Here is a 25,976-nt window from a genome sequence, read left to right on the forward strand (position 1 = left end):
GTATCCGAGCGACTTGAATGCTTTTGCCATATTGGTGACTACAAGAGACCGCAAGAGAACATTGCTCTGTATTGCTATCAATCAAGATCCAAATTAATACCAGCAAACACGTTAGAGATGACACATTTCAAAAGTACGTTTCAAGTTGAAAAAATTTGTACTGGCCTGGTAACTGGGACTCCACCAACTATTGTATCTGTTAAATCACCAAGAAAAATCTTAAATATGATTTCGAACTCAAGTGACAGACTGTGCCTGCAATTACGTGACGTAAGGTTTGTGTTACACGGGTATTCGAACCAAGCACTGGTTCTGATAATTAACTAAGCCCCATAAATATTAGATGCCGAATTTTTTCCATCGGCACTAAGATTATTAAAACTCAAATTACGAGACGAAAAAGTTTTGCCTTACCAGGATTCGAAACCGGCACACGCCGCAGTAGTTTTATAGCCGTAAGTAGACGTTATATATCGGTTTATTCCATCAGCACTGATATGTGAGCAGGTCTCAACTGCAAATGACGTTACGAAATTTCTGTACTGACTGTGGCACAAACCCCGCACATATCATCGCTGATCACTAGACACAAATGACGTTAACTACTGAATTCTTTTTCACCAGCAGCTAGGAGCGGCTTGTTTGAAGCTTAAATGATGTTATGAAAACTTTTGTCTCAATGGCAGTCGTAACAGACACAGTCTGTTGAATACACTCATTCCCATCTTCGTCCCCATCGCCGTTCTCCAGCTGCCTCTGCTACCCAGTGGGTATTTTCGACTTGATTTTGTAATCACTGTATAAAATCACATAACCATCATCAGCACAAAGTGGCAACACCGTGGGATGCGGAAATTTCTGTGGGAAGTGTTGCGAGGGCGTAGTGTCCTTTTCTCATGCAGCATATGATGCGAAGAATATTGAAGTATGTAATCTGCCAGGGCAAAAATTAGGTGATAAAATGTAGGCTGGTGCGCAAGTTCGTGGAAATTTATTTTCAAGCACGTTGGTGTTAAAGTATTTTTCTAGTGGCATTTTTTGGTTGACGTTCTACAATCGTTATTCCGGTGCCTTGTTGAATATTGCGCATTTGTTTAAGCTTTAAAATGGAGTTTTAAACGGATAAAGTCTAACATTTCTGACATTTGGTTCTCTTCGGACCTAACAGAAAGTTGCATATGGCGGAGGCAACTGGAAATACCTGTGCTGTTGGTGGGGGAAAGTGCACCGAAGAAATCACGTCTGAAATATTTTTCTCATTTCAGGCAGGATAATAACGACGTGAATTACGCGCCACGTTCAAGAAGTCCAACAACTTTGAAGAAGGACTTAGCAACAGTTTACCACTACGGTAAGTGGTGACAAATGTGATGAGCATTTAACCTTCGAAAGACTCTTGCATTCGGTGAAAAATGTTGGGTAAAATAGAAAAAAAGGATATTAGTGTTAAACGTCCCGTCGACAAGGAGGTCATTAGACACAAAGCAGAAGCTAGGGTTATAAGGGATAGGGAAGGAAACCGACTGCGCCCTTTCAAAGGAAATATCCCAGAATTTGCTTTATTAGACTTAAGGAAATAAAAGAAAACCAAAATCAGACTGGGATTTGAACTACTATGTACTATCTTCATAAAAACAAAATGATGTTTGGCCCTAAAAAATAACTGAAGCAATGATCAGAGTGTATATAACGTGATGCATCTGGTAGCACAAAAAAGGTGCTTTGTACTACGAACTTCATCCCAGATGTGTATCTATCGCAGTTTGCATCTTGCAGTGGCCATATACATAACTGACGAAGAATAATGCATTAGGTGTTATTACTGTGCGAGAACACTCGTCTGCACTCTGCTGATTTCACTAAGTAACCCACTCTGGAACTTGGCTAGAAAACCAGCCCTAATCTTGTGCGCTTAAATCTAACCTTTCTAGGTCTTTATAGAACAACCATTAATAAAAATTATTTGTACACTTAAAGTGTACATTGACATCTCCTAATCACTGAATTAGTGGTTTTCTGTTGGCGTGGAATCCAAAACCTCCGGATGTCCCAGTTAATGTGACGGAACATATCGATGATAATCAGTTTCTCTCTCATGTGTTTACGTTACAATAAACCAACGACAAACGTTACAAAACTGTTCACTGCTCTACCATAAATGAATCACATATTACTGTAATTACCTTTCAACGAAGGTCTAAATAATCTAAAAGTATCTGTAACAGAAGCCTACACAAAACATCATCCATCAGTAAGATATTACGCACTTCTAAACTCTGTATCGTCTTAGTGTAAAGTTTTAACAAGGGTGCAGCGTCACACCCCTAAATTTTTTCTTCGTATCTAGGAGTACAAAAATAAAGGTTGCGAAAAGACTCAGGATGGAGAAATTAAGATTCTTTTAATAATTCTTGTTCTGGAAGGCTGTAACTCTGTAAGAGAAGAGATAAAAAGCTGACAAATTGTCTAACCTCCAGCAATGTTAGAATCAGGAACTAATGCATGTTTTCCGTCACATAGCGGCAGCTTATCACTTGCCTAGGGAGCCGGTAGTTCTTGCAATACGCTCTTATTGCCATGGTGATAACGTTTTCAAGATAGCCCCTCGCCCATCAGCTTCTCTCCTGATACCAGGTCTCATCTGCCCTCGAGTAACTATATTTGGGGATCATATAAATAAGGCAAAACCAGAACGACAAACAGATGTGGAGACTTGGGATCCCACGCTTGACATCAGCGTGCAATAAGTTGAAAAAGTCTAATACTGGTAAAGCAAATGATTTACGTGGTATTGATAGGGATGGGGAGTATGACATAGATGGTGACCTGGAAAAGATAGCCACTCAGACTGGCAACACGAATGTGCATTTCGTGGAACTGTTTCAGCGTCACGATCGGCCTCATCTTGATACAGCCGTCAGGCGTAATAACATGAGACTTGCGGGTGCGCTGATGACGGAAGGCATGAGTCACATTTCAGTGGTGTCGGTGGAGTCTATCAGTAGGACGGGTTTCACTAGACATGGCCTGCACCTCAACAGATATGGGAAGGGGAGGTTGGCAAAACTTATAGGTGACAGCATAGGTGGGGGTGGTGGGATCACTTATGGGAAAATTCCGGTAGTTGTGGGTGTTAGAGCTGTACCTTTTTTAGATTGAAGTCAGCTGATAGGTATTCCTGCTTAAGGGAAGTCTCTCTAACAAAGAAACCACTTTCTACAAAGCTTGGGTATCCGATTAATGAGGGAATTAGTATATTTCATCAAAATATACAAGGTATTAGAGATAAAGTTAGTGAACTGCTTATAGATGTTGACTCTGAAATTATTGGTATATCTGAACACTTCTTAAATAAGGAGATAATTCAGAGGCTTCCTTTACCAGGATACAGGTTGGCTGGCAGCTTTTCTAGGAGCTCTTTGCGGTGTGGGGGAGTAGCCATGTATGTGAAAAACGGTATCCCATTTGAGTCAATTGATGTTTCAAAGTACTGCACTGAAAAGGTGTTTGAATGTTGTGCAGGTGTGGTTAAATTTAGTGGAGCTAAACTTCTTACTGTTGATATTTATAGATCCCCAGACTCCGATTTCACAACATTTTTGCTAAAGCTAGAGGAGGTTCTTGGTTCACTTTATAGGAAATACAAAAAGTTAGTTATATGTGGTGACTTCAATATTAATTGTATAAGTGATTGTGCAAGGAAAAGGATGCTGGTTGACCTCCTTCATTCATATAATCTTATGCAAACCGTATTCTTTCCAACGAGAGTGCAAGGGAACAGTAGAACAACCATAGACAATATTTTTGTTCATTCGTCATTATTAGAAGGGCATTCTGTTAGCAAAAAGGTGAATGGCCTTTCAGATCATGATGCACAAATTTTAAGTCTAAAAGATTTTTGTGCTGCAACACATGTTAAATATAGTTACCAACTTTTTAGGAAAGCTGATCCAGTTGCTGTACAGACTTTTGTAAACCTTATCAAGGAACAAGAGTGGCAAGATGTTTATAGTGCTGATACAGTAGACGATAAATATAATGCTTTCCTCAAGACTTTTCTCGTGCTCTTTGAAAGTTGCTTTCCGTTAGAACGTTCAAAACAGGGTACTAGCACAAACAGGCAGCCTGGGTGGCTGACTAAAGGGATAAGAATATCTTGTAGAACAAAGTGGCAATTATATCAAAACGTTAGAAACAGTCAAAATCTAAATGCAGCAGCCCATTACAAACAGTATTGTAAGGTGCTTAAAAAAGTTATTAGGAAGGCAAAAAGTATGTGGTATGCAGATAGAATAGCTAAGTCTCAGGATAAAATTAAAACCATATGGTCAGTCGTAAAGGAAGTGGCTGGTCTGTAGAGACAGGTCGAGAATATAGAATCAGTGCGTAGTGGGGATGTCCGTGTTACTGATAAGTCGCATATATGTACAGTACTTAATAATCACTTTCTGAATATAGCAGGTGAACTAAATAGAAACCTAGTCCCAACAGGGAATCATATAGCGCTCTTAGAAAAAAGTGTTCCGAGACTGTTACCTGAAATGCTCCTCCATGATACTGACAAGAGGGAGATTGAGTTAATAATTAAATCACTAAAGACCAAGAACTCTCATGGATATGACGGGGTATCTAGCAGAATACTGAAGTATTGTTCCACGTATGTTAGCTCAGTACTTAGCCATATCTGTAACTTTTCCTTTAGGAGTGGTCGGTTTCCTGACCGATTAAAGTACTCGGTAGTGAAGCCACTTTATAAAAAGGGAGACAGGGATAATGTTGACAATTATAGACCTATTTCTATGCCATCGGTGTTTGCTAAAGTTATCGAGAGGGTTGTATATACAAGGTTACTGCAGCATTTAAATTCACATAATTTGCTGTCAAATGTACAGTTTGGTTTTAGAAATGGCTTAACAACTGAAAATGCTATAGTCTCTTTTCTCTGTGAGGTTTTGGACGGATTAAATAAAAGGTTGCGAACGTTAGGTGTTTTCTTTGATTTAACGAAGGCTTTTGACTGTGTTGACCACAAAATATTACTGCAGAAGTTGGAACATTATGGAGTAAGGGGAGTAACTTACAATTGGTTCGCCTCCTACTTTAAGAACAGAAAGCAGAAGGTAATCCTCCGCAATATTGAGAGTGGTAATGATGTTCAGTCCCAATGGGGCACTGTTAAATGGGGCGTTCCCCAAGGGTCGGTGCTGGGGCCACTGCTGTTCCTTATTTATGTAAATGATGTGCCTTCTAGTATTACAGGTGATTCAAAAATATTTCTGTTTGCTGATGACACCACCTTGGTAGTGAAGGATCTTGTGTGTAATATTGAAACATTATCAAATAATGTAGTTCATGATATAAGTTCGTGGCTTGTGGAAAATAATTTGATGCTAAATCACAGTAAGACTCAGTTTTTACATTTTCTAACCCACAATTCAACAAGAACTGACATTTTAATCAGACAGAATGGCCATGTTATAAGCGAGACGGAACAGTTCAAGTTCCTAGGCGTACGGATAGATAGTAAGCTGTTGTGGAAAGCCCATGTTCAGGATCTTGTTCAGAAACTAAATGCCGCTTTATTTACCATTAGAACAGTATCTGAAATAAGTGACATTTCAACACGAAAGTAGTATACTTCGCATATTTTCATACGCTTATGTCATATGGTATTATTTTTTGGGGTAATTCTTCTGATTCAAAAAGGGTATTTTTGGCTCAAAAACGGGCTATTCGAGCTATGTATGGTGGAAGTTCGAAAACCTCTTGTCGACCCCTTTTCAATAGTCTGGGAATTTTGACATTGCCCTCACAGTATGTATTTTCTTTAATGTCGTTTGTTGTTAGCAATATTAGCTTATTCCCAAGAGTTAGCAGCTTTCACTCAGTTAATACTAGGCAGAAATCAAATCTGCATGTGGAATGCACTTCCTTGACTCTTGTGCAGAAAGGAGTGCAGTATTCTGCTGCATCCATTTTCAATAAGCTACCACAAGAACTCAAAAATCTTAGCAGTAGCCCAAACACTTTTAAGTCTAAATTGAAGAGTTTCCTCATGGCTCACTCCTTCTATTCTGTCGAGGAGCTCCTGGAAGAGATAAAAAATTAAGCAAATTCCAGTGTTACATTCTTGATTTTCTTTATTTAAACTAACGACTTGTCGCCTGAATATGTTTCTTATATTTCATTTTATCTGTTTCTACAATCGTGTTATAATTTCATGTATTGACTCGTTCCATGACCATGTAGACTTCTCCTAAATGTGGTCCCACGGAACAATAAATAAATAAATAAATAAATAAAATAAATGAAGTTCAGGAAACAAACTAAGCGTTTCGAGATCAAACACAACTCACTGCTTCCGTCAGTATTCCCGTCTTGAACTCACCGCTGCCTGGCGGTCGAACACTAAATAAGTGTCATTGTAGCCTCTTCAAGTCGTTTCAGACACTTACATGGTTAACTAGAGGTCGTGGTGGAGAGTGTCGCCCATCCTCTGCTATCGTCATGGCAGTCCCGGTGCGTCGCAGCAAGCGGTGTCATTATGTCACGCAATTATACTACTGAAGGAAAAATTTTTCGTCGGACTCGGATTACCCTGCAAGTTCCAAATTCATAATACTAAACCGGAATCATGCGCCGTTCCCAGTCTCCACATAACCTCCAACTACCACATTAGACTATCATTGGAAACCTCTGCAGAGGTATAGTTTGAAAAAGACACCCAAGAAACTGAAAATCGATGAAAATCGACAGAGGGGATATCCACGCGCAAACAAGAAAAACTGATCAAAATTCAGAAAAGTTGGATGATTCATTCAAGAGAAAGAGCTTCACAAATCGAGCAAGTCAGTAGCGCGTTTGCCTACCTCTGGCCCTTATGCAAGCAGTTATTCGGCTTTTCATTGAATGAAAGAATTGTTGGATATCTTCCTGAGGGATATCGTGCCAAATTCTGCCCAACTGGAGAGTTAGATCGTTGAAATCCGGGATTGATGAATTGGGGAGACATCCGGCGACCTTTCTGGTCAAAGCAGAAATTGTGAAGCACGAAGGCAAGCTGCAGGAACGCTCGCCATGTACGGTCGGTCATTGTCTTGCTGATATGTAAGCCGAAAGCCGGCCGGGGTGGCCGAGCGGTTCTAGGCGCTACAGTCTGGAACCGCGTGACCGCTACGGTCGCAGGTTCGAATCCTGCTCGGGCATGGATGTGTGTGATGTCCTTAGGTTAGTTAGGTTTAATTAGTTCTAAGTTCTAGGGGACTGATGACCTCAGAAGTTAAGTCCCATAGTTCTCAGAGCCATTTGAACCATTTTTGTAAGCCGAAAAGAGCTTGCCTTGAAGTGCAATAAAACGCGAAGTAGAATATCGTCTGGTGCTGCACTGGGATTCGTATTAAAATCTACCCGTTCACAGGATTCGACTCGTTTGGGACGATACAGTTCCATAATTGCGTTGTTTCCAATTACTATATGTATCGACGAAGCGAGTACTCGTTTCCCGAAAATTCCAAACTCCACAAGATATCTATGAGAGGAGCACGTTTAGGTGCGATTTCTAAGGTGGCACAAATATTTGCATCATACCACTTCATGTTTTGGTTGGTTCGTTTGGGGGAGGGGATCAACCAGCGAGGTCATCGGTCCCATCAGAGTAGTGACAGTTGGGGTAGGAAATCAGCTGTGCCCTTTCAAAGGAACCATCCCGGCATGTGCCTGGAGTGATTTAGGGAAATCACGGAAAACCTAAATCTGGATGGCCGGACGCGCGTTGGAACCGTCATCCTCCCGAATGTGAGTCCAGTGTGCTGACCACTGCGCCACCTCGGTTGGTTTCATGTTTTGGTATTTGCGCATCAAACTACAGGTGAAAATTTATTATCAAGTTCAATATCCCTTCGCGTGTTGTCAAAAATAACGACAGTTGCCTGTTTCGGCTGCCATTTAGGCATAAAAGTTTTCATCATGTCATTTACGGCTCAATCATGGCAATCCTAGCTACTGATGAGAAAGAATTCAATAGTTAACGTCTCTTGCTGTATAGTCAACAAATATGACACGTGCAGGGTTCGATTTTCACTCCGTACAGAAACTTCATTTTTTTTGCAATTCAGGCAAGCGCACATCTCGGTATGGGTGAAATAAATCGATATTTAAAGTCCATTTGTGCCTAGATATGGACGGCGATACGTGCAGCGTCCGAAACTTTTTCGTCTCGGAATTTCGGTTTTAGTCATCTTACTACCGGAGAAAAACTTTGTCCAACGCGGGCAAGTGCTCTACCGACTGAGCTTCCCAAACACGACCCAGGAGCCGTCCTCACAGCTTTACTTCCGCCAGTACCTCATCTCTACCTAATAGCAGAGTACTTGCCCGCCAAGGAAACAAAGTTGACGAGTTCGCATCTCGGCCGTTTTCTGGTGAGTTTCTCACTGCTAAACACATCTGACGATGGCAGTCTGGTTGTCAGCCTAAATGACATGGCAAAGATGTCTCGACGTCATATGGATGAAATTCTGAAACCTTATAAAAATTCAGAATTGTTAAATTCTTCCCGTAACATACACTTCTCTTATGTCCAGCTAACCCCTTGTACTGGAAAAAACTAAGATCTTAATCCTATCGAGATACCGGCACACTTGTGAATCACTGTAAATAGTAATGCCTGCACGCAGCTAACCCTCTGGCGCACATGGAGAGGCCTTCCCCCACGACAGCCGAGGTGCGGTGGTCTCCCAGCAGGGAGGAGCAGGCGGCGCTGAGGGCGGAGGGCGTGCAGGGACAGCTGCTGGTGCGCTACGACGTCGACCACGCCGCCAGCCCCAACCAGATACTCGTGAGTCACCCCTCTGCTTGCTTCTTCCGTATATCACATATAGTGGGTCATCTAGCAATGTCATGCAGTTTGGTTTTAGGTACCACTGTATACACTAACTCACGTACAGCATTAGGTGATAAGCTGTTTTCATTTTGACAGACTGATATTTCTCCTCTGAGTCAGTCTCCTAATACCGACTGCACTCCACAAAATATAAGGGGCAGTCAAATGAAAACGGGGCACAGGGAAAAAACTTAAATAAACTGTGTATTATTTCAAAAGTAATCATCATAACTGTTAATACATTTATCCTACTGTGAGACAAGACGATCAGTGCCTTCATGGAAAAATGTTTGCAGTTAACTACGAATAGTTGTACCCAAGCGTGCTCCTCTTCCCGGAAGGAAATCAAATGTTCAAAAAAAGTGGTTCAAATGGCCCTGAGCACAATGGGACTTAACATCTGTGGTCATCAGTCCCCTAGAACTTAGAACTACTTAAACATAACTAACCTAAGGACATCACACAACACCCAGTCATCACGAGGCAGAGAAAATCCCTAACCCCGCCGGGAATCGAACCCGGGAACCCGGGCGTGGGAAGCGAGAACGCTACCGCACGACCACGAGGTGCGGACTCAAATGTTCAAATGCGTGTGAAATCTTATGGGACTTTACTGCTAAGGTCATCAGTCCCTAAGCTTACGCATTACTTAACCTAAATTATCCCAAGGACAAACATACACACCCATGCCCGAAGGAGGACTCGAACCTCCGCCGGGATCAGCCGCACAGTCCATGGCTGCAGCGCCTGAGACCGCTCGGCTAATCCCGCGCGGCCCGGAAGGAAACCGAAGACCACTGATGTATTTCTTTGGGAGTCCAAACATACGGTAGTCTCAAGTGTAACGGCTTCTCAGCCCAACTTCTGCAGCGTAGTTGCAACACACTTGGCAACACGTGGGCAGGCGTCATCCTGCAATAGAATGATGCCGTCCGTCAACATTCCTGGGCGTTTCCACTTTACGGTGTGCTTCAATTTTTGCAGTGTGTCCACGTTCTGTTGTGCCTTAATTGTGGCACCATGTTCCAGAGATCCAATGAGCAGCAGACGCTTGCAGTCAAAGAATAAATTCATCATTACTTTCCCGCAGATGGTGTCCCTGTCGTTTCGTCTACGCTGCTGAAGTTTCGTTAGGAAGCCCTTAGGCATCCACCTTAAAACGATCTCTCCCCATGCAATTTGCATACTAAATTTTAATTCATAAGCAGTTTATTCACTTTTTTCCATTTGTCTCGGTTTCATTTAACTGCCTCGTATAAATAACCACCATCAATATCTCTTTTCTTTTTTCCCCACTGTTAAATGAAACAGTCGCCGATGCTTTAGGACTTACAGCAGCGGTTATCTCATCTTTTGTTTAGTATTTTACCCATTTAACCGCTTAGTTCCAGTCAAATGTTTCTGTAAGTCTGAATCTTCTGATGGTTTCTGCAAGGCTTCGTCTGTTTTTGATCGTCTGTTTCTTTTCTCTTCTTCGTATCGACCACTTTTGATATTTCACCTAGTATTAACATTTTGCTTTTAATTCAGTAGTCTCATCCACCGTTTATATGATCAACAGGTAATAATTCTCGTTTCTCTGTTTCTATGTATCATTGTTTTCTTTTTCCTTTCTTCCAAATCTTTATTCATCCCACTGCGTTCAGAAATGGTAACTGTGATATCCTTACATTTTTATGCGTGTTCTATTTGCTATCCTGTTTCCTCATGGCTTTTTCAGTTTATTGATGACAGAAACGAGCAAAAAATTCTAACCATTTCATTCCACTTCAATAAGACGAGACCATCAACGTTGCTTGAGTTCCATTATTACTGTTACCACTTTTCTTTCATCAGATAACAGATGTTACTTGCTTCGCTGGTAGTTACTTATACTTTAATAATGGTTTTAACTTCATTAGTCCATCGCACATAGCTAAATCTTACAGTACTTTCATTAAGGCTTGTTGTTGTTGTGGTCTTCAGTCCTGAGACTGGTTTGATGCAGCTCTCCATGTTACTCTATCCTGTGCAAGCTTCTTCATCTCCCAGTACTTACTGCAACCTACATCCTTCTGAATCTGCTTAGTGTATTCATCTCTTGGTCTCCCCCTACGATTTTTATCCTCCACGCTGCCCTCCAATACTAAATTGGTGATTCCTTGATGCCTCAGAACATGTCCTACCAACCGATCCCTTCTTCTGGTCAAGTTGTGCCACAAACTTCTTTTCTCCCCAATCCTATTCAATACTTCCTCATTAGTTATGTGATCTACCCATCTAATCTTCGGCATTCTTCTGTAGCACCACATTTCGAAAGCTTCTATTCTCGTCTTGTCCAAACTATTTACCGTCCTAGTTTCACTTCCATACATGGCTACACTCCATACAAATACTTTCAGAAATGACTTCCTGACACTTAAATCTATACTCGATGTTAACAAATTTCTCTTCTTCAGAAACGCTTTCCTTGCCATTGCCAGTCTACATTTTATATCCTCTCTACTTCGACCATCATAAGTTATTTTGCTCCCCAAATAGCAAAACTCCTTTACTACTTTAAGTGTCTAATTTCCTAATCTAATACCCTCAACATCACCCGACTTAATTCGACTACATTCCATTATCCTCGTTTCGCTTTTGTTGATGTTCATCTTATATCCACCCTTCAAGACACCATCCATTCCGTTCAACTGCTCTTCCAAGTCCTTTGCTGTCTCTGACAGAATTACAATGTCATCGGCGAAACTCAACGTTTTTATTTCTTCTCCATGGATTTTAATACCTACTCCGAATTTTTCTTTTGTTTCCTTTACTGCTTGCTCAATATACAGATTGAATAACATCGGGGAGAGGCTACAACCCTGTCTTACTCCCTTCCCAACCACTGCTTCCCTTTCATGTCCCTCGACTCTTATAACTGCCATCTGGTTTCTGTACGAATTGTAAATAGCCTTTCGCTCCATGTATTTTACCCCTGCCACCTTAAGAATTTGAAAGAGAGTATTCCAGTCAACATTGTCAAAAGCTTTCTCTAAGTCTACAAATGCTATAAACGTAGGTTTGCCTTTCCTTAATCTTTCTTCTAAGATAAGTCGTAAGGTCAGTATTGCCTCACGTGTTCCAGTATTTCTACGGAATCCAAACTGATCTTCCCCGAGGTCGGCTTCTATTAGTTTTTCCATTCGTCTGTAAAGAATTCGTGTTAGTATTTTGCAGCTGTGGCTTATTAAACTGATTGTTCGGTAATTTTCACATTTGTCAACACCTGCTTTCTTTGGGATTGGAATTATTATATTCTTCTTGAAGTCTGAGGGTATTTCGCCTGTTTCATACATCTTGCTCACCAGATGGTAGAGTTTTGTCAGGACTGGCTCTCCCAAGGCCGTCAGTAGTTCCAATGGAATGTTGTCTACACCGGGGGCCTCGTTTCGACTCAGGTCTTTCAGTGCTCTGTCAAATTCTTCACGCAGTATCGTATCTCCCATTTCATCTTCATCTACATCCACTTCCATTTCCATAATATTGTCCTCAAGTGCATCGCCCTTGTATAGACCCTCTATATACTCCTTCCACCTTTCTGCTTTCCCTTCTTTGCTTAGAACTGGGTTTCCATCTGAGCTCTTGATGTTCATACAAGTGGTTATCTCCAAAGGTCTCTTTAATTTTCCTATAGGCAGTATCTATCTTACCCCTAGTGATATACGCCTCTACATCCTTACATTTGTCCTCTAGCCATTCCTGCTTAGCCATTTTGCACTTCCTGTCGATCTCATTTTTGAGACGTTTGTATTCCTTTTTGCCTGCTTCATTTACTGCATTTTTATATTTTCTCCTTTCATCAATTAAATTCAATATTTCTTCTGTTACCCAAGGATTTCTACAAGTCCTCGTCTTTTTACCTACTTGATCCTCTGGTGCCTTCATTACTTCATCCCTCAAAGCTACCCATTCTTCTTATACTGTATTTCTTTCCCCCATTCCTGTCAATTGTTCCCTTATGCTCTCCATGAAACTCTGTACAACCTCTGGTTCTTTCAGTTTATCCAGGTCCCATCTCCTTAAATTGCCACCTTTTTGCAGTTTCTTCAGTTTTAATCTACAGGTCATAACCAATAGATTGTGGTCAGAGTCCACATCTGCCCCTGGAAATGTCTTACAATTTAAAACCTGGTTTCTAAATCTCTGTCTTACCATTATATAATCTATCTGATACCTTTTAGTGTCTCCAGGGTTCTACCATGTATACAACCTTCTATCATGATTCTTAAACCAAGTGTTAGCTATGATTAAGTTGTGCTCTGTGCAAAATTCTACCAGGTGGCTTCCTCTTTCATTTCTTAGCCCCAATCCATATTCACCTACTACGTTTCCTTCACTTCCTTTTCCTACACTCGAATTCCAGTCACCCATGACTATTAAATTTTCGTCTCCCTTCACTATCTGAATAATTTCTTTTATTTCATCGTACATTTCTTCAATTTCTTCATCTGCAGAGCTAGTTGGCATGTAAACTTGTACTACTGTAGTAGGTGTGGGTTTCGTATCTATTTTGGCCACAATAATGCGTTCACTATGCTGTTTGTAGTAGCTTACCCGCATTCCTATTTTCCTGTTCATTATTAAACCTACTCCTGCATTACCCCTATTTGACTTTGTGTTTATAACCCTATATTCACCTGACCAAAAGTCTTGTTCCTCCTGCCACCGAACTTCGCTAATTCCCACTATATCAAACTTCAACCTATCCATTTCCCTTTTTAAATTTTCTAACCTACCTGCCCGATTAAGGGATCTGACATTCCACGCTCCGATCCGTAGAACGCCAGTTTTCTTTCTCCTGATAACGACATCCTCTTGAGTAGTCCCCGCCCGGAGATCCGAATGGGGGACTATTTTACCTCCGGAATATTTTACCCAAGAGGACGCCATCATCATTTAATCATACAGTAAATCTGCATGCCCTCGGGAAAAATTTCGGCCGTAGTTTCCCCTTTCTTTCAGCCGTTCGCAGTACCAGCACATCAAGGCCGTTTTGGTTATTGTTACAAGGTCAGATCAGTCAATTATCCAGATTGATGCCCTTGCAACTACTGGAAAGGCTGCTGCCCCTCTTCAGGAACCACACGTTTGTCTGGCCTCTCAACAGATACCCCTCCGTTGTGATTGTACCTACGGTACGGCTATCTGTATCGCTGAAGCACGCAAGCCTCCCCACCAACGGCAAGGTCCATGGTTCATGGGGGGGGGGGGGGGGGGTCATTAACGTTACTTACCCAATTAAATTCTGTTAATTTCCTCCCACTTATATCTCATTGTAGACCAGAATTACTTTCATAGTCCTCTTTTTTTATACCTTCTCTGAAGCTCCTTTCTCTTCTCCTGCTTCCTTCTCGCTATTTTTACAGTTTCCGCATTTGTTTGCTTGCGCACTCCTATCCTGACAAATATAGTGGATACCACAGTACTTAAGTTACGGACTCTTGCTGCCTTGAGATCAAATTTTTATATATAAATTTAAGATCTCTACACTGAATCGTTTCCCTCCTGTTACTCCTTCTCCCTCTATACTGGCCCCACCCCAGTTTACAACGGAACAGCCATTCTCACGCGGCATCTGAATAGCATTGGGAACTACTCAGCTTCTCATTGTTTGCAAATTATGTGTATATTTCTGGAAAGAAATATCCACTATCACGAAGCGTTCATCACAGTACGTACCAATTTATGCTACAAATTACGAATACTTATACAAATTCTCGACTGCAGTTCGATACAAGCGCAACTACATTACTGTTACAAAGTGGGTTTCTATTACGCCATCCTAATTAGAATTAGACCCTCCATTACATCAGAATAGCGGAACAGATAGAGGTTATTTAATTTATTTGAGTTATCTGCCCAGCAATTACGATCTAAGTGCACATCTCACTAGCACAAACTCGCATAGGACAACTCAATGGACAGGTGCCACATGTTAGTCCTAAGGGTAAGGCGGAAATTGTAAAAACTACGTGTAATTAATATCAATAAGTGAACATGTGGTGTAGATGGTAGAAACTGAAGGTCTAGCATTCTTACAGTAGCGGACATCTGGAATGTCAGTGGGTCTGAGGCTAAGAAAGGCCGTGGAATTTCGGTATAACGTACAACTACGCCGTACGGTGTGCAGCCAGTGGCTCAAGAAGAAATTAAAGGCCAGCACAATAGTACTCTCATAATGTAAGACTTTAGCACTCATGGCCAGAATGTGGTTATCTTCCTTGCGTAATACAGGAAATACTGTTTCCCTGTGTGCCCCTCACGGGCACACTAGAGACTGGACTGTTTCTAGTGTGTCCGTGAGGGGCTTATGATTGCTGAGGATTTCTCACTCCCTCTTCACATGTTGCTTTCATTTCTTCTCTAAGCAGTATGTTCAATTAATTGTAACATAAATTAATTTATTTACATTGTAAGTCTGCGTCTTGTAAAGCCTTAAGTACAACTACAAACAAGTTTTGAACAATTTTCACACTAATTTTTAAAATTAATTTTCTAATATGGAACCCTCGACAACGCAGTCTGACTTGTACAATTTAGGTAATATACATGGTGGTGTCTTCGCAAGGGCAACTTGTTTTTTTTTTTGTGTGTAAAGCATCGCCTTAACATTATATGTACTTGCTGCCTAAACAAGGACCAAACGTTTGATGAATCTTGACATATAGGCTCGATTTGCGCATGGCAAATGTGTTTCCCAACTGTTATAAATATCACCTCAGCAATTACTAAACGGTAAGCTGTGGTGGATCTGAAAATTATCAAAATACTATTGCAATCTGCATCTCATGAGCTGCACCAAGCTTCCTTACCCTATTGCTGAGAAATCTTACAAACGGTGGCAGATAAGTGCATTGCAAATTTAAGAGATGATTTACTTTCAAAATAAAAATCGCAAGTGTTAGGTGGCATGAGACCATCTTGTATCATAGTGCTCAGAGCCATTTGAACCATCTTGTGTCAATGTGAATCAAGAAAGCCGAGTGGCTATGCCCGGTGTATAGAGAAAATTTTCTACTGTAATAAATATGCGTATGAAAATTATGAGAACAGAAATTTTACAATGTTTAAAAAAATAGTACAGAAATGATAGTCCCACGTGTAGAGTTTAGCTCAGAGGTGCAACTCGTGCACTAGTTCTCAAATCATGTTATCACTTGATAACATCCATAATGATTTACGAGAGACAGGGAGAGAGAGAGAGAGAGAGAGAGAGAGAGAGGGAGGGAGGGAGAAACATATCCAAGTGTTTTTTGTCCGCAGACGGAATAATTGTAGTTGGATATCGCCACCGAGATGGGCATGTGGATTACAACAGCTCACAAAGCAATAAGGAAAGCGCCTTAGCAGATAGATCAAATATGCGGTACGAGGAGTTACTTTGAGTGAACATTATTTGATGTAACACGAGAACTGTGAACGGATCGCCAATGAGTGGCGTTGTTAGCGCTTGCAACACACAGCAGTCTTATCTACTTGCACCAAATAGGAAGATGAAGCACAGAAACATCACCACCTTCCTCCAGAATGTCTAAAACACACAGAAGCAGGACCCAGCAGCAAGTTCTTTTCTTCAGAGCACATCGATAAAACTCAACTTTGGCAGCCTACGCCCTTATTGGCTCATCCCGGCCATGGGTCTGAGATGATCTAGATATGACACGCACAGTGTCACCACAGCGATCTTTCCGCTAGCATTTGGTGATTTCCTTATCAGTCGGTCTCGTATTTATTATGGAAATAGTTGTTCGATCAGTCCTTGAAACATGAGGGCTTCTAGTTGTAATTATCGCCTCAGGGGGAGCCACACAACCAAGGCCCGGACTTCAAAAGTATAATCCCGTGCACGTAAACGATTTTTCGCTATTCGTGAACAGGCCCTGACAAACTCTGGCTATTCAGAGGAAGTCAAGTGTAATACATTATTACTTTAACCACTCGTGAGGAAAAATTCACTGGTAGCACACATCTCACAACGCCCTGCAACCTGACTTCATTTTGACGTCACATGCAATATCCACAACCCCACCAACTATGTCGACTTTATGACAGCAATTTAAGATGTCGTCTTAGGTTCCTGTCTAACCATACATAATAGCGATATATTTGGAACTAAAGAGCCAAATATTTGTTAAAAGGAAGAACATGAATTTTATTGCTGCTCGTTTCAGACTCATAGTTAAAGCTGTCCTCTCAGGGTCCTACCTAAGCATACACTTGGAAATCGCCACATATTTCTTTCATCTGTCGTTCTCTAATCACACAGAAATTTAAATACATCGAATGTTGCAGAACATACTTGTATTACATTCATAAAAAAAGTCCCACGTTATGTTAACAACCCTAAACAGAAAAAAAACTCGCTTACAGCAGGACATAAACATACATCGTTCAGATCCTCAATCCACTGCTGTATCCATTCCTTTAGCAGCTGGACGTTGATCGTAGTCTCCTGTCTTAGTTATGATGGTATCTCTTGAAGGCTTACACTGAGACAACAAATAGCGTGGGATAAATACCAGTATAGAGACGGACCTCCTTCTATCCGGCGTGTTTCAGCAGCTCGACTACCATGGATTCAAGAAGTCGGTAGAAGTCCTCTGCAGAAATATTCAGCCATGCTGCCTCTACAGCTGTCCGTAATTACGATGATGTTGTCGGTGCAGGATTTTCTGCACGAACTGATCTCCCGATGATATCACACAAATGTTCGATGAGATTCATGTCGGATGATATGGGTGGCCAATTCGTTACTTCCAGTTGTCCAGAATGTTCATCAAACCAATAGCGAACAATTGGGTCTGGGTAACATGAGGCATTGTCTCCCATCGTTATTTGGGAATGTTAAGTCCATGAATGGCTGCAGGTGGCCTCCAAGTAGCCAAACGTAACCATTTCCAGTCAATGATCGGTTGAATTGGACCAGAAGATCCAGTACATTCCATGTAAACACAGCCCACACAATTATGGAGCCACCAACAGCTTTCACACTGCCTTGTTGACAACTTGGCTCCATGGCTTCATGGATCTGAGCCATATTCGAACCCTGCCATAAGCTCTTACCACGTCAAATCGGAGATCATTTGGCCAGTCGTCTGGGGTCTGACCAGTATGGTGAACGAGCTCAGGAGAGGCGCTACAGGCGATGTCGTATTGTTAGCAAAAGCACTCTCGTACATCGTCTGCTGCCATAGCCCATTGACACCAAATTTCGCCGCACTGTTCTAACAGATACGTTTGTTATATATCCCACAATCATTTCTGCGGTTATTCCACGCATTGTTGCTTGTCTGTTAGCACTGATTACGCAAACGCCGCTGCTCTGGTTCGTTAAGTGAAGACCGTCGAACACTATGTTGTCAGTGATGAGAAGTAACGCCTGAAATATGGTATTCTCGGCACCTTCATCAAACTTTGGATCACTGAATACTGAGTTCCCTAACTATTACCATCGTCTAGCTGCAAGTAGCATTCCACGTTCAAAATCTTTTAGTTCCAGTCGTGCATCCAAAATCACGCCGGAAACCTTTACAAATGAATCCCCTTTATTACAAATGACAGCCCTGCCAACAAACTGCCCTTTTATGCCTTGTATAAGCGATACTACCCCCATCTATGAGTAGTAGGACAGAGGCGCCACGAGCAAAGTTTTGATTTCTAATTGATATCAAATTGATAAAGGGAATTAATTAATTGATCAATTAATTACCCCTCAACCCCAGATGACGCTCTGGGTTTTCCCCAGCCGACAAATGGGCTCTCCCACTCATTCCCTCCCCTCCCCTACCTCTCTTATTGACAGGAATTTCGAATTTTGGCGGGAAAATCAAAACATGATGGGAATTTCAAAAATGGCAGGTACTTCTTTGTCCCAAGGCTGTGCTGACGTCACACTCCCACCCCAAATTCGGGAATCGGCGGGAAATTGAAAATGGCAGGTGCCTTTCTGGGACTCGAACCCTGGTCGTTCTGGGTGGGAAGCCCAAGCACACCTCCCTTCACAAAGAAATGGTAAGCTTCTGTCCAACTACAGGAGAGTCAGATTAGTTTAACGTACTTTATTTGTTTTGGATGGGAAACTGAAGTAATGATCAGTCCTAATTATGTAATGAATCGTATTTGTCGGTCTTAATTATACATCTCTATGCATAGCCCTACACAAGGAGCACCTAAAATCGCAGTATATCTCAAAAATTGACAATGTCATACAACTGGTGTTATCCTGCCGGAAAAAATTCACAATACCACTCGAAACTAGTAGCACATGTACTCAAAATAAATTGTAGCTCTACATAGGATAATCCCTTTACCTATAGGTTGAAATAAATCTCTCTGCTCCACTTTGGAATTGATGGGAAGATGGCTGGAGTGGAAAGTACTATCTTTACTTTTGGCAGGAAATGTGTTCAACTGACGAGATTTTGGTGTTTGACAGAGAGGAGTTTAATAAGTGTGTTACCCGTAATCATACAGTTGCGAACTGTGTCTATATGAGGAATTGAAGGAGGTGATAATGGACGAGCGTAAGGTGAATACTTTTCAACAAATAACGGTATGCAGAGGCATGGACTGAAGATGCATATCAAAACTCACAGAGACTATTGCCTGCACTTAATTGCTGTTTGTGTTTCTGAAGTGGCCGGTCAATCCACAGTACAGGGGACGACTTCGCGCGCCCACCGTCATCCCTTTTTACCGATCATGTTTCGCTGTTTGACGTTGGAGTTCACTACAGCCGCCTTCCACGGCTTTGTTGTATGCCCTACTCGACAAACATCCTTCAAATAAACGGTGCTCTCTCTATTTCTTGAGAACTTCAATCTTTTCCACTGCTCCGTCGAGAGTTCACCTTGGTATAGCTGCTGACTAACTTGTACACTGATACATAGGAAGAAGAGACAAGGCAAAAAACCATCACTGAAGTGTAGAAAAACCAATACGCACTACCACAACTCATGGAAAATGCTTCTCTGTTCAAATTACACATCCAAATTGTCATCATAAAATGAGACCACAACTCATAAACAATGGGTCATAATGCAACACATGTACTGGGGATTGAGAAAAATCATTGTAATAAAACAACTACCGCAAACACCAACCCTAAAAGATCGCACCAGAAGAGATAGATGGCAGCTGCACGTATGTTCTCCTCAATGTGCGAACATGGACTAACCAGCTTAGAGCTAGTATTACTTCCCCTCCTACCACCCCTCATCCCTCCCTCCCCTCGCCGTAGGTAAGGATGCAGTCCTGTTCTATCCTGTTGCTGATTGTAAACAAAGAGTGGCAGTGACACACTGTCTCTGGTCAACAGAAATCAGTCACAGATGAACAAAAGACTCTAGAACAGGTCACTTCATGCAAGTCATTAAACGAATTGCTCAGAAAGACTGCTGGAACAACAATGAAATTCCGGAGAACCCTCTAGAACACTTTTTATGATATCCACTGCCGCCCACCACCGCCTTCCACAATCCGCTGCTGATTGCCATGGCTGAGAACAATGTCTTCAGCCAATCTAGAGGCACTGTCTCCAGCCAAGAACGTGGTTGGGCTGCCAGTGCTCCAAATGCCGACAAATGCTACACATACACAATAGACAGTGACACCAGCGGGCACAGAACAAAGTGAGATAAATGACTGCTCTCCTGAGTAGAGACGACTGCTTGTTGTTCGTCTAAAAGTGCAGCTGTGGCATCCTATGAGAAACACCCCACCTCACACCACCAGCAGTGGCCTCCGCAAGCACACAGCGTTCTGAGACAGAAAACGTTTCAATGTAACAATTGTATTTAACGTCAATGCACCTCTTATAAGCGAGCACCTAAAAAAAGAAAAAAATAGGCACAGTCTATTTTCCTTTATTTCGACGATCAAAATCGGTATAATTTGATGTTCGACTGCAGGATGCAGTTCACATCTCCCCTCCCCCCCCCCCCTCTCTCTCTTCCACCCTCCACCCCCAGTTATTTTGTGACATCCACTGACGTGAAAACAAAAAAAAAAAATTACAGCACTGTTGTCGATTACAGATGCAGAGGTCGGAGCTCTATCGCAAGACATCTGACAGACGTATTAACTTATCTCAAATCTCCTATACATGTCCACCCTATGTAAAATAGAAGAAACTTCCACTATTTTTCTGCTGAAGCTACCGATCACGGTTGAATGTCCTTGTTAATTGGAAACTTTCATTCGAGTTAACAAAAAGAGAGAATTTGAACTCCAAAGGAAAAAGACATATAATTAACAAAACATCTATGTTAACTGATTTGTTTCAGTTCGTGGACAAAATTTTGAGGGCGTACCTGGCGTTCAAGTCAGTGTTCGTAAATAAACTGTCATACATGTTGGTATTACAAATATTTCAGACAAGTGAAACAACATTACAGAATACAGCCTTTCACGCTATCTGTTCACTTGTCGGAAAAAAACACAATAATTTTACTTTCGGCAACAGCAAGCTGTAATTCAAGACACTGTTGTTTTGTACACTATGGCGGGTCCCGTTTCGTCAATGTTCAAATGTTAAAATGTGTGTGAAATCGTATGGGACTTAACTGCTAAGGTCATCAGTCCCTAAGCTTACACACTACTTAACCTAAATTATCCTAAGGACAAACACACACACCCATGCCCGAGGGAGGACTCGAACCCCCGTTTCGTCAATGCAATGATATATCACATGGCATTTATGAAACGGAAAAAACAAGTTGTGAGGTTATGTCTTGTAATAGAACCTCTTTCCGTCACATAGTTGAGAACCATATAAGATTCCACGGACACGTCGGAAATAAATACCATCTGCGTGCTGCCATCTGACATATTTGCTGCATAACTCACCTCTGCTGACCTGAGTGTAAAATTTCTGTCGCTCGTCGTTGAAGAGGAAGACCACACCCAGCATACCATCATTCGCCATTTCAGCAGATTCTTGTGTTGTAGTTTCGTAAGGAATTTGGTCATCACAGAACAGCCCGTTTCACACAGTCTACTCACGTGTCAGGAAAAACACTATCATTTCTAGGTTCCACAATGGGCTATAATTCAAGTGGTGGCAGCTTTATAATTAGGGGTTATTAAGTATGAAATAACCAAGTACTTGTGGTAATACATATTTTGAAACCACAATCATGATGAAAATAATAAAAACAGTGATGATTTCACAAGAGTAGATACAATCTATTTCTATCAGTTTTATAGGCAAAATCGATATAGTTTGAGAGCATTCTGCATGTTCAAATTGTAAACTGTCATGCACGGGGGCGTTACATTCATTTCAGATACATGAAATCCTGATACAGATCAGCATCTATACAGTCATTAATTACGTTCAACAGCATTTCTCTTCGTTATTTTGTATCATATAGAATAGGTAAAAAAAAATAAACTATCTGCATCCAAACTTTAACCAGCCATAGAATCTCCTAACGTCACCCTAAAACATTTTATTGCATCTGTCTTCCGAAAAATCGAAAAACGAATACTGTCATCAAGCTGACATCAACATAGTTGCTCAGTAACTCGCTTTCATGGACCTACATGTGTTTATTGCACTGTAAAACTTTGTTACCAGTGCAGGAAAGACCATATCCAGCTGACTATCACTTGCAACTGATGATTCTTTTGTTACAGCGACAGGTAACAGATATGCAGATGTTCCGTCTCGAAGAGCCAAAAGAACTACATGCTCATACTAGAGACATGTATACGATCACTGTTCCAGTGTTGACCTTTCCCGGACGGTCCTGTTCACAACACGCGTCGGGCAGTGGAAATAAAAAGAGAGGTTATGTTGTCTTATCGGCGAAAAAAATATGGCTGTTATATCAGCATATGGAAACAGGACAATCTGCAGCATTGAGGAACGTCTCCAAACAGCTGTCTGAAGGTGATGACCTCTACATTTAATACTGTGTTCCACAGCGACAGGCAGCAGATGTCTAGTGTTCCACCAGGGCTCTCCAAAGTAATGGTGTCAGTCAATCGTCATGTCATAACCAACAGCTTACCAGTAAACGGATGAGACGGGAAAGATACCATCGACATAGGATGAAGTACTGTAATATGCACCACAGTTGATAGCGCGATCAGTTTTAGCGATTTCTCCAATTTTTCCGTAATTTCAGTGCCAGCCAATGACACAGCAGAATTCTTCCCAGTTTCGGTATCATCGCTAAACCACTCCTCCATTACTTTCCCAGTAACATATACTAGACTGCAAATGTAGACAGATGACTATACAGTACGTCAATTCGGCCTTATACACCGAAGTATACCAAACTGCGTCCTATACCGAAGCAGTCAGCTTATCTACATATTTCTGGCGTATCGATTGTGGTGTGCAATTTACGATTAAGACTGAACATCTTGTGGAAGGGAGTCAGAGATTATTCTCGCATCCATACGATAAAGTCGGAGATTGAAAGAGCTCTTTGAATTGTCATTGACCAACCCTTCCTGTAACACTGTTATCGATTTCATTTGCAACTGAACAATAGTAGGAGGGTACTATACCCACTACAATCCACTTCTCATGAAGGAACGAAGCGAGCTGATTCCACAACCGCTGTTCACCGAAGACTGTTCCACATCAGTCTTACCGAGCCAGGTGGCGCAGTGGTTAGACACTGGACTCGCATTCGGAAGGACGACGGTTCAATCCCGCGTCCGGCCATCCTGATTTAGGTTTTCCGTGATTTCCCTAAATCACTCCAGGCAAATGCCGGGATGGTTCTCCTGAAAGGGCACGGCCGAATTCCTTCCCCATCCTTCCCTAATCCGATGAGACCGATGACCACGCTGTCTGGTCTCCTTCCCCAAAGCATCCAACCAACCAACCAACATCTTACTTACGGCACCTATCCAAGTGAACAAGACCTCTCCAGGTGCGTACATCTCAAGGAGTTAGCATTCTTTATCGGTGTATTGTAGACTCGAGAGTGTTGTGGTGATATGACACACGGTTAAAAAGGAACGTGTGGTTTATGCACGACGGAGCTCCAAATGGCTGGAGGTTGAGACATTTTACGCAAATCAACTGTCATGCATGTTGGTATTACAAATATTTGAGACACGTGAAACTACATTACAGAATACAGCCTTTCACGCTATCTGTTCACATGTCGGGAAAACGCACTTATTTTACGTTCGGCAACCACAAGCTGTAATTCAAGAGCACATTGTTGTTTTGTACACTAAAGTGGGTCCAGTTTCATCAATGCAGTGTTATATCACATGGTATTTACGAAACGTAAAAAAACAAGTTGTGAGAGTGTCTTGTAATAGAACCTCCTTACGTCACATAGTGGAGGACCTTATAAGATTCCACCAACACTCGGAAATAAATACCATCTGCGTGCTGCCATGTGACATGTTTGCTCCATAACTCACCTCTGCTGACCTGTGTGTTAAGTTTCTGTCACCCGTCGTTGAAGAGGAAGACCACACCCAGCATACATACCATCATTCGTAATAGCAGCAGATTCTTGTGTTGTAGTTTCGTAAGGAATTTGGTCATCACAGAACAGCCTGTTTCACACAGTCTACTCACATGCTGGGAAAAACACAATCATTTCTAGGTTCCACAATGAATTGATAAATTCTCAGTATGATTCTAGTTTCTAGAGTCAGTACCAAGAAGGAACCGGCAAGAGAGAATTGATTATAGAACATAAACACTCACACTCCTAAGGCTAAACTGTTTTGCACTTAAAAACTCTATAATCTTACAAGCCGTATGGTTTCCAAGTATTAGTCGTGCGGAATACAGTGCTCTTAATACTCTAACGAAGGACATATACGTCAAACATCTGACATATAACTACCCTGCAAGTTTTCTGTTTCAATCACTATGATTAAAAACTTTAAAATGATAAAACTACTTCCTTCTACAGTATTCTGGTTCCTAGGAAGTGATCGAGCTGTTCCTCAATATGAAGGTACTGTTAGTGTATATCCGCTGACAGATTTGTTTATACTAGAAGTTGAGAGACTGCTGTTCTATCTCTTAGGTAACACACGTAGTAGCAGTAGTAGTAGCAGTTTTGACAGATACGGCCATGCCTCGCTAAAAAACAGAACGAGGAAAAACGTCATGAATATTTTCGTTAGCTGACACATTCAATTACCAACCGCGCCCTGCTGCATGAAAATGCACGCGAAGAAACAGCGACTTCTTATGATGGATTAAACACCATGATGAGCAGCCAGAGGAGATGTAAAAGTCCTATTGCTGCTTACAGTAGCAACACCACGGCCCTGATAGCCTTCCTCTTGCACACAGATATCACGGTCTGATGTTAGGTAGTTTTGCTCATGTGTAGGATAATTTAGGTACTTTTGCTCATGTGTAGGATAGTATAGCAATTTCGTGCTACCACCACGTCTCTCGAGTACACTCTCTCCCTCCTCGCCCCCCCCCCCCCCGACCCCCCTTCACGCTATTAAAGCTTATATATGTGACATCAGCCCACTCTCCTACAGAGAGCCTAAGTCTGTTAAGTGCATTGATTCCGCTCCTTAATACTTATGGAATGGCATTGCTTATGAGAACGAACCCTAATTCGGTAATATCTATATGCAACTGCATGTGTGAGAACACTGTCCTGGATTGGAATACTTACGTTTTGCCTGCTTTAATATAGCGCTTCTATTGTTGAAGTATGTATTACGTAAACCCACGTAGTTTTCATGGGGAGGGGGAAAAGAAAACAGAATGCAGACAAAGCATAATTTTTCAGCCTTTATCGATCTTGAGTGTCCGGGTACCCGCAGCCCACCACAGTTCATCGTATTTCATGGTATTTCTTCTCTAATTTTATGTATTCTCAGTCAAGTTACCTAATATTGCTAGGTTTTTACGGTTTTACATACATCGTCGTATATCCCTCAACTTTACGTGTTTCCCATCAATCTGTTGTAATTACAGTCAGTTCCACAAGTAAGTGTACGCCGTTATCTGTATGAAATAAAACACACTATTATAAATGTATGTTTACATGGAAATACACTTTATTGCTAATTGCACAATTATGTAGTAGTTAATCCAATCGTTGCCATGATCGATTAT

General features: G+C 41.6%; 1 protein-coding gene across 1 annotated transcript in view; it reads left to right on the forward strand.

The window, feature by feature from the left end:
• Positions 1-25,976, forward strand: part of LOC126412316 (inter-alpha-trypsin inhibitor heavy chain H4-like) — a 190,428-nt gene that overhangs the window by 62,275 nt on the left and 102,177 nt on the right. Inside the window, exon 6 of the mRNA XM_050081878.1 lies at positions 8,676-8,836. Coding sequence (XP_049937835.1) covers positions 8,676-8,836 — 161 coding nt within the window. The remainder of the gene's footprint in view (positions 1-8,675; positions 8,837-25,976) is intronic.

This window comes from Schistocerca serialis, chromosome 1 (assembly GCF_023864345.2).
Source record: "Schistocerca serialis cubense isolate TAMUIC-IGC-003099 chromosome 1, iqSchSeri2.2, whole genome shotgun sequence".
Taxonomy (NCBI): Eukaryota; Metazoa; Arthropoda; class Insecta; order Orthoptera; family Acrididae; genus Schistocerca; species Schistocerca serialis.